Source organism: Oryzias melastigma, linkage group LG6, assembly GCF_002922805.2.
Source record: "Oryzias melastigma strain HK-1 linkage group LG6, ASM292280v2, whole genome shotgun sequence".
Classification (NCBI taxonomy): Eukaryota; Metazoa; Chordata; class Actinopteri; order Beloniformes; family Adrianichthyidae; genus Oryzias; species Oryzias melastigma.
Genome location: NC_050517.1, coordinates 2,207,974 through 2,218,580, shown reverse-complemented (window position 1 = coordinate 2,218,580; position 10,607 = coordinate 2,207,974). Strand labels below are relative to the sequence as shown.

Below are 10,607 nucleotides of genomic sequence, written 5' to 3'. Positions count from 1 at the left end.
ATGCACCACAGATCTGGAACAGACTTCCAGAAAACATTAGATCTGCTGAAACACTCAGTGTATTTAAATCCAGGTTAAAGACTCACCTTTTCTCAGTTGCATTTGATTAATATGTATTGAAAAGTTAACGTCCGCACTGTTTATCTATGCTTGTTTAAATTAAAATCTTTTTACTTTCTTTTAATTTTATTTAAATGATCACATTTTTACTATTTCTTTTTATTGTTTCTTTTAATGTTTGATGTAAAGCACTTTGAATTGTCTCTGTACAAGAAATGTGCTATACAAATAAACTTGCCTTGCCTAAATCCGGAACATGAGCTGTCACTCTGTCTCTCTCTGTGCCTTAAAAAAACATTTTTCCTCCTTCATCAGCTAAATGCTAGAGGTCATCTCTATCCAGAGTTGGCAGGTTTCATCCAAAATAAACACCTGCTCTGGATGATAATTATCCTCCGGGATTATCAGGAGATTTTCCAGCTGATGTCATTTCTCTATGCAGGAGAAACAACATAAGAAACGCAAATAAGTGGGTGGGACTGTAAAAATTTTTTGAGAAGTTATAAAATACACAGCACATTTAGTGTGTTATTTTAAATACTGCCACAGTTACTTAGCCAGTGATGAATCTTCCTGGCAGCTCGTTTCCTAGGAAGCTATATTGAAACAGTAAACGATAAAAAACATTCAATTTATACATTGTAGTTTGAAGTTTTTTTTTTGTTTTTGTCTTAAATAAACCAGTGCAGCCCTCTGTCTCCGCCCCCAATTGTCAAAAGTCATTTTTTACTGGTAGGCCAAAAGATGCTCTGTGAGCAGAGCCTGAAGCCCCACAAACGCACATGCCAAAATGTTGCACGTACGCACGCTTACTGAGATTCTGCCAGTGCGCACGTTTCCAAGAGAGCAGCTCAAGCACGCAGAAGTAGACAGTCTCTCGTGTGCGAGGACTTTTTCTGCTACAAGGAGGTTTAAAGACGAGCACACAGGAGCAGAAAGGGCTTGCGGGGGTCTGCATTATCCACGAGGAATGTCTGATACAAGGATGAAGATGTCGTATTTCTGTGTGGAGTTTTGGCATAAAAAAACGCCATATAAGAACCCACTTGATCAAAGTCACAAAGGAACATTTTTCTTATTTTTATCACCTATTTTCATACTATAACTTCAAATGAGTTTGAATTGAGAAAGACATGGTACCGAGCAGAGCCGAGACTCTCAGTAATGTCAGAAAACAGCAGCAGTAGGAGTTGCAGCATGTAGGAATGTCATTCGCCTGCTTTTGATGGCCGTTTCTGTTTACCTAACTTTGTTCTCCTTTGATTGTTTTCCTTTGAGTAACCAGTAGAGAAATCTACCTTCTCCCATGTTGTACTGCCTGGCTGGATTCTATTAGACTGCCACTCACCGTCTTACTCATCACTGATGATCACTTAATGCTTCAATTCTGAGCTATTTAACCCAAAAGCCCTCATTAACTATTCATTTGGTCCGTGAAATTCATTTGAAAATTGACCACTGATGGGCCCACTATATTCATTTTTTGCTTGGTTAATGGAGCTCCGGTAATAGCCTAGACCTAATATCCAGTCATTAAGCGATAGGCACCGGCAATGCAGACAGCAACGGGTAATCAAATGAGTCTGTGAGATTGCAGACATTTGAATCAGATTTTTAGATAAATAATGACAAATCATCTCATTGTTTCCATGAGGGATGAGTTTCAATATTCTTCAATTGAATTTAATGAACTACTGCATTGTTTGTGGCACAAACTGAGAAAGTTCTGTACTTTTGAATGTGTTAACTTTGGAAAGGAAAACTATTCTAAAGGCAAAAATAGTTTAGGCTATATCTAACACCCCCCCCCCCCCCCTAAAAAAACCCAAAACAAAACATCCTTTATATAAGACAATAAAAAAACAAGGTTTACTACAAAAAATATGTTGTAATATGAATCATGGTAAATTCTGCTTGAATTAAAGCTTAAGCTTCAAATTACAGAACCTTATAGCATCAGTGACACCTTTATCCAATTCATGCATTTCATATCTGACCTAAGTGAAGTGTGGCACGCTATAAAAATGATCAGAGTGAAATGGCATCTTTCTTGAGGTGAAGGCTATACTGTTTTCTATGCAATAAAGAAAAAGTCTGATATTAAATAATTCTTTCTCTGTTCAGACTGGCATTTAAATGGAGAATAGGTAACACAGTGTGGATAACAAATATGTAGACCATTCATTGGGTTGACGGCACATGGATTGGAAGCAGAACATTTGTAATAGACAGTTTGAGTCTATCTGTTCAGATAATCTTGCTTGACTGCGGGACATTGTAACCCACTGGTAATCTAAAGGAGACAACGCTACACATGTCCCTTTAGGCACATACTTGCAGACAAAAGATATTGAAGGAGGACTAGTCAAAAGTGCCTTAACACACAGTGTGTCGACTCTTTCCAAATAAAAAGACAAAGTTTTGCTTCCCACACAACCTAAACTGATTCAGCCAAAGAATTATGTAATCTGCAGCTGAATGAGGTGATGAAAATGGGAGGTGTATTGTTTGGCACTTGTTAATGGTTGCTCTCAGTCTTGAAAATGAGCAGAGCAAAGCAAATACCTGAATTGAGTGTAACCCTAATCCACACAAATCCCGAATGCCTGTGGCGTTTCAAGACAACCTGCATGAGAAATTCTGAAGCAGCCGCACCTGCTAGATGTAGCCAACGCTGTGCTCCAAAGAAAGCAGAAGAGCTACACATAACTAACCCCACCTGTGCAGCTTAACCTAAAACAGTTACACAACTTTTGAGATGTGTTAGAGTGGTGTTAGAAATAGTCAGAGTTCAGCTGAAGTGCTTCACTTGAGAATATTACAGCATGTTTTTGTGCTTATGTATGCACAGAGACTGATCAAACATGGAATAGAGATATTCTGTGTATTTTAGTCATTCTAGCATTCAATTGTACAGGAAAAGGCTACAGAAAAGCAGGGAAACACCTGTGTTTGTCATGCACCACAATCAGCATCTCTCAGGCAACATCCTGCACAGTAAAGGAACAGAAGCCGGAAGACTAATAATGGATTCCATATCAGTCACTGCAGGCCTGTTCTCATTCCTCTGTTTAACGAGGCCAAAATCTGAACAAATGCATAGTTTTTACATTTTCTTTGACTCTATTCGTACTCTGTATAGAGTTAGAGACCCGGTCTGATCAAACTTGTGTTTTTGATATGTTCTCATTGGATTTTTTTAATGATGGAGGACATATATACAGAAATTTAGGATTATAATTGCATTTCTGAGTATATCTTTATTTAAAGGGTTGTGAATCAGGAGCCCCATTCTGCTCATCCACCTGCAGACAAATAGATCCATGAACGTCATTATTTTCCTTGTCTGAGCTGGAATCAGGTTCTCTATTTGTACGGCTGATAGCTTTAGTATTGCTCTCCTATTTTGCCGCACTGCTAATGTTATGTTGGGGGGTGTGAGGGCTGTAAGCTAGTGGGAGAGAGTGTAAACAAAGGGAAGATGGGATGTGAAAGCAGTCTTGGGCCAAATCCAAATTCTTCCCTACCCCTGTGGCTTGTCTCCACCTCAACACTTAGCCGTCCAAACGGAGAGATATGGAAACAAAGTGTCTTTGAATTTAGATGGAACAAACACTCAATGTCATCGACGTCATCAATAGTCGCCGGTCATCTACGTCAGCCCTCAGAAAATACACAACGGTTTACCCAACCAGCAGAGCGATACAGACTCCTTAGAGTCATTTAGCAACCACTAAGCAACTGCAGAGAAAAAAAAATCCTGGAGCCGCCCCTGCTCGTAAAGTTGAACTTTAAACCACCTGGTAAGAGTTGGCATTAAGACTCAAAACCTCAAATTTGTTATTTTATGTGATAACATCTGAAAGTTCTTTTTTTTTTCTAAAAAAAAAAAAAAAACTAAAAGAAAACTGTAAGTCACTTAAAAGATGAATTTTAAAATGTGTCTAGCTAAAATGTTAGCAATAGTAGCCTGTTTTTGGCAACAAAAAGCTGCTAGCCAAGTTCTACTCTTTCCGCACATTTATAAGGTATTTCCTGTTTGAACTCAGGCTGCACGGTGGCACAGTGGTTAGCGCTCTTGCCTCACAGCGAGAAGGCCCCGGTTCGACTCCCGGCTGGGACCTTTCTGTGTGGAGTTTGCATGTTCTCCCCGTGCATGCATGGGTTTTCACCGGGGACTCCAGCTTCCTCCCACCGTCCAAAAACATGCTTCATAGGTTCATTGGTGACTCTAAATTGTCCCTAGGTGTGAATGTGAGAGTGGATGTGTGTGTGATTGAGGCACTGCGACAGACTGGCGACCTGTCCAGGGTAAACCCTGCCTTCGCCCATTTGTAGCCGGGATAGGCTCCGGCACCCCCGCGACCCCGAAAGGGACAAAGCGGACAGGAAGATGAATGAATGAACTCAAACGATGATGACTTCCTCCTTTCAGAAAACTCCCAAACTGCTGTGACTGATAAGCTCCAGAACCTGTTTTCTACATCACCTCTGTCAGTGTAAGCCAGAGAAAGCAAAACCAGTTGCTTTATGACCCAAAGCAAAATGGAGTTATTAACAGTCGAGTCGGGTTTCTCTGTGATAACCTCAAAAACACCTAAGAATTCAGGGTTTCTTATCCAAAAAATATTTATTCAAGAAAAAAAAGAAAAACAATCTTATGAGACAAATATCATAGCTTTGAGAATACTAAACCCCTCAGCCATCCGTGGTGGAACACAGAGTAGTTCCATGCATCACTAAAACGATAAGATCATACCTAACTCTGTCATGAGGGCAAAAGCAGCTCTACTTCCCAAAATAAAGTTTCCAGCATCTGAAGCGGCTTTGGTCATTGCTGTGGTGAAATATAAACCATGAGCAAACAGAACTATGGGTGCTTGACGTTACAAGAAAGTCACAGACGACTGACGCAGAGGAAGATTTCACACTGAGCGGATCCTAAGAAACCATGAGACTCTTGGCATGACCTCAGGTTGAACTTAGAGACAGAGACACACTGGCTGGCGTCAGACGTGCCAGAGGAAACCACTTCTAAATGATAGGAATTTCAGTGTGGAATAATGGTTACAGCTCTGTAGTGGTGGCACGGCTCCCTCAATTGTAACCCTCTTGTTAATAACCATGTAATTCTACCTTGTGTCATAAATTCTAAAGTTGCTTCACCTGACAACACAGGACTAATGCTGGTGAACAAGTCACAGCAAAAAGTCAACATTTTTCTTTACTTTCTTTCAGTACTTTTTTTTCCAAATCTGAACAAAAATTCAAGGCAGCACTACATTAAAAAATATAATAATTTGAAGAAAAAAAGAAATGTTAAGTTACCTCTACACTCTAAAAACATAAGTAGAATGTGAGGAGACTATTTATTTTAAAATGTGCTGATCTGATAATTGTGTTTACACATTTTAGAGCGGTAATGTGAAGAAAATGAAAATGTTTTTATAAGCTCTGCATCAGTGTTGTGAAGTTAGTATCAACTGACCAAAGTTATCTATATGAAAGATAGAAATATCAAAGTAGTTTCTCATGCAACATCTGTCCATTCACCATCTGACACATCCTATCTGGCTCCATGAGTCATTTTGTATTGAACTAATGATGCTGAGTGGGGCACAAAGAAAAGGGGTGGTTATGTTGGGCCTGATGATGGTGCTGGAAGTAAAGCAGAGTCCAACAAATATGCTGAGACCCATTTTGGTTGGGAGGGAAATGGCTTCTACAAATGCCATGTGTGTTCAGTTGGAGACTTTTTCTTTTGTCTGAAAGTCATGCTCAAGGCTGCAGCAGAAGAAAAGTAATGCAGTCACATGATTCAGCAACATTTTTCCCGTGATGTGGAAGAGTTACACAGATCAAATGAAACAAGAAAGTATTTAAGAAACCTCTGTTTCTTTAGGAAAAATGAGTTAACTTTAAGGTGTTGAAACCTCCAGAAAGTGGACACATTTTTACTGGAAATCCAAGCATCTGCTTGCTTGTTTAAACCCCAACAATGCAGAGGTGGCCAGGACTGGACCTATCTTAAAAAGATAAGACCTAAAAAACAGACTGATCTGCTTGACGTGTACAATGGCAAAAGAGTAGATAAAGACTTTGGGAGAGAATCTGCAGAGCTGGACAGAGCAGAGGCCTCTTCCTGCTGCCCTTATCTGAGAGGGGATGAGCAATTGTTGAGGAAATAACTTTGTTTTATCTGGAAATATTCATCTCTGAGATGGCTCTCCCTCAGATAGGAATCTGTGAGCAAAGACACAACACACCCCTTTTCGTTGTGAACCTCCCCACCCCTGTTATCCAACCCCTCAGCAGGCACCAAAACAACTTTTTAAGTATAAAATGAAATCACTTGTTTACTCCTGCCTCATAGGGCAGCAGAACATGAGGAAAATGTCAGATATTATGTGATATTAGCAACCTACATGGTTTTGATGACATGACTTGCAATATGTAAACAAAACAAAAAACAACTACTACATTATTTCCACCTCATCACTTCATTACAACGGTTTTATTTAAATAAAGGTCACCACAACTTAAACTTTTGTCCAAATAAAGGACCACAGGTGCTAAGGTCAACAAAAGTTCAGTTGTGTCTGTAGACTTAACCTGTAAGAAATGTGAGGAAAATTGTTTAAATAAGTTTCCTTTTCCCAGATTGAGCAAAAATGTAAAAATCGCCAAATTTCACACTTCACCACAAAATGGTCACCAAACTGTAGATCCTGTAGCTATCCCATAATAATTTCAAAACAATTGCAAAAATTAGAAGGCACTTGCAGCCCAGCATGAGCCACATCTGCATAGAAGTGGGCATCAAAAGCCTCGTTTCCACTGAGCGGTCCGGTACGGTCCAGTCTGGTAAGCAGTAGTACGGTCCGGTCCAGTTGATTCTGGTGAGCCTTTCAACTCAGTAAGTCTCGCTTCCACTGAGTGACTTGTTTTCACGGCGCATGTGGGGCACATGCGTGACGACTGGAAAAGCAACAACAACGGATGTCACCCAGCAGCTCGTCTTTTCTTGCTTCCCTTTTTGTACATCGCGTATACAGTGTTCTCCCTTATTCCAGGGGGTTTGGGACACCCCACCCCCGCGGCAGAAGAATGTTTGTTACCGATCCATACTCCTCAAAAACACTTCCAATCATGCTTTGTAAACATTTATAAAATAACATTGGAGTATTGCTCATTATAAAGAGTTTTTTATTTATTTTTTTATCCAGAACAATAGACTGTATACTTTTCCAGGACTTTCACTCTGTCTCTCTGTGCCTTAAACAACGCGTGCTTCCTCCTGCATCAGTTAAGTGTGAAAGGACATCTCTATCCAGAATTTTCTGGTGTCATCCATAATAAACATCTGCTCTGGATGATAATTATCCTCCACAATTATCAGGAGATTGTTGAGCTGTTTCGGAGTCAGCTGATGACATTTCTCCATGCAGGCTCACTGTGTTTGTAAGTGTGTGCGTAGCGGAAAGGTTGGTAGGCTTTTCAACTACGCTCCTCTTCTGGAAAATTCCCGCTGCACCTTTGGAAGCGAAACATTTCACAAAAGTGTCTCGAGTTGTCAGAGATTTTTTGGGCAAAATGGAGGAGTCATGTGAAAAAAACCTTGCCAAAAGGAGAAACCACAAATGAAGAAATGTGAATAAGCAAGGGAACACTAACAGGAATTTAATGTTGTTTGAAAGAAGACTGTGAGTGGCTAAGAAGAATACCGCCATAAAGAGGAAAACGGAATTGCTAGCTTCGGGCTATACTGGTATGTGCTAAGAGACAATCGACGGGTGGCAACAGCATCTCCGCCCTGACTGTCCCAATCCCTTTTTCTATGGATCTACAGCCAATGGGGGCCTTCAAGAGGCACGGGTGAAAACTGTTTCATGGGTCCATTTTACAATGGAAACGCTCAAAATACCAGATTGAACCGGACTGACCGTAATGGTCAGTGGAAACGAGTTTAATGTGAAAGCATTCTATATGATTGTTTAGAGGGGCCATTACATGATTTTCTTAAGCCTTTCAGGGTGAACTATATCCATGTATATGTTACCTTTGGAACACTAAAAAAGAAATTATTTATGAAATATGAATTCTTTTTGTGATTTTTTTTTTTTCTAACCGGAAATAAAACGACACAATTCCTGAGGCTCCACCTGCTGCTGCGTTTGGGTGCCGCCCATTTTATGACATCATCCTAGTTTTGATCAGACCCGTGGCTGCCCACCGCTGCTCACGCCTCCACCGCGGATTGGATCAAACGCTGACAGCATATTTGTGACAGCTGATGGGATTTTACTTTTAGTTTCATTTTAAATACGTGAGGCCAACTTAAAAAATCCCATCTTAGCAATTAAAATACGAGCGGACATTACCATCAGCAGCTTCACTGCATGAAGGGGAGCGAACATGAATTTCAATCACAAAATAATAAAAGCTAACATCAGTATGACCTTTCACTGAATTACAATCCTTTACAGCACAGAAGTGGGACGGTATATTATCTTCTCCGGCCTCTACAGCTACATCGGGTTAGCTAGCTACTGTGACGTATGAAAGTTTGAGGAATTCAAACTGAGTTTTTCTCTGGGACTTTGATTGAAAGCAACTTAAAAGGAGAAATACTCGGAAATGCAAACACGAAATTATTTCTTTTTTTTTCTCTTTCAGAAGAAAAATGCCACATATACATGATAAAAACTCAAAAAATATGATTTTCATTAGAGGGGGGACTTTAACATTTTAGGTAACAATTTTTTGCAGTTTACACCACCTTTTGTGATATGTGTCTCACATAGACTGATATGTAATGACGATACATTTTCGATTCATTGTTCAGCCCCAGTCGGCTTTATTCACTAATTGGCCCTGTGTGGTTGAAATAATGCTGAAGCTGAGGCACAGAGCTAAAGAGGGCTTCTTTGCTTTGGTAATATGTAAATGTCTTGTTGGTCGGCAGCCTGTTTGTATCTAAGCCAAAGCTTGAAGCGCTTGGGTTACATGTTGACTAAATGTTTACATGATGTGTTGCCAAAGCCCCTGAATGTTGTGTGAGGACTCTTCAAAGTGTTATTTCAAGTTTCACGCTGTCAAAGCATTGGATGACTTCACTGCGACGTTCGTTCCCTGTGTTATGGCGCGAGATGGAGCGAGTCTACAAAATCAAACATTTGATATGTCTGCAGATCTGAACGCTGGAGATAATTATGGGTTCTCCAATGGTAATTACTTCTGCAGCCTACACACAAACATAAAACATCCACTTGAGACAACTTGAGTTTGAAGTTTTATCAAAGATTCACCTCGTCTGTGTGTGCACAGTCTGTTCATGGTGTCACTGCTCTTTGGTTTTATAATAATTACGTTTAAAAGCCTGTTTTACATCTGAACTTCATCCAAACCCTTTTTGCTGAGTTTGTTGTAAACTTAAGAACTCTAATGAAAAATACTGTCCCTGATCATTGTGCTGCTGTCATAAATCCTGTACAGGATTGGATTGTGACTCGGATCAGCTTAAAAAGACTGTTAGCTGTAGAGATAAAAGTCTGCAGTAAAGAAGTAGACTTCAGCAAGGATAATACAAATCAACTCTTTAGGCCAGCTTTTTGGCATGACCACAGCTACACATCAAAACTCAGGCACTCAGAAAATTCCAACAAAAAATGAGCTCAGTCATCAAGATAAGATCAATCAAACCAAAGTAAGAACTACAAAAACAGTGGACTTTAGTCTTATAGAATTACCTATCTCTGTTGATTGAAATGAAGTTTATTAGAAAGAGGAAACGCGACTCTAAGGACACTGAGTCACATTCTATCACAAACAGAGCTCCACCTCCCATCAGTGCGCACGCCACTTTACATAGCACACAAAATGTTCTTTGTCTCCATCATTTATCCTAAATTACACGCAAATTACAGAGTACAAATGTTTTAGCCAATAAGAAACGGGTTTAAACTCTATTAATAGAGGTGTAAAAACATTATTCTAACCCCAGTGAACAGGATCTTAACCTTCTACGGATGGTCTCATTCATTCCTAAATACATGTTGAAGGCGCTCATCTACAGATTTACTCGGACTAAGTTCTTATCATATCAGACAAGCATCAGCTATTTCGAAATTGAATCAACAACTTAACCCAATTTATACGTCACTTGATGCGCTCCGCGTTGTGCGTAATTATCCGCCTGCTGCAGCTCGGCGCAGTGTTTTCTAACAAGTAGGAATGCGCACAGAAACACAACACTGCCCTCATCAAGTTACCTGGTTTTCATTCGAGCCTTCAGGAAGTTTTTGCCAAACGGCGCCATGGCTATTTCTTGGACCCGAGAAGACGCGCGCAACAGCAGCGATCCGCAGCGCGCAACAGTCCCCGGGTGCGCGAGGCAGGCCGTCCCGCACTTCACTGCAGGCTTTCTGGAAAGTTTGGAAGCGGATGCTGCAACTCTGTCCGCCCCGTCCAACTAGCGGAGGGAGGCGCGTACAGACCCAAACCCGGGGAAAGTCTGCCCCCTTCCACCTGCGGGAGCTGCAGCACAC

General features: G+C 40.5%; 1 protein-coding gene across 1 annotated transcript in view; it reads right to left on the bottom strand.

Moving 5' to 3' along the window:
- The window catches only part of rassf9 (Ras association domain family member 9), a 20,631-nt gene extending 10,024 nt beyond the window's left edge, over nucleotides 1–10,607 (bottom strand). The window contains exon 1 of the mRNA XM_024281993.2: nucleotides 10,332–10,607. Within this exon, the coding sequence (XP_024137761.1) occupies nucleotides 10,332–10,378 (47 nt within the window). The 5' untranslated portion in view covers nucleotides 10,379–10,607. The remainder of the gene's footprint in view (nucleotides 1–10,331) is intronic.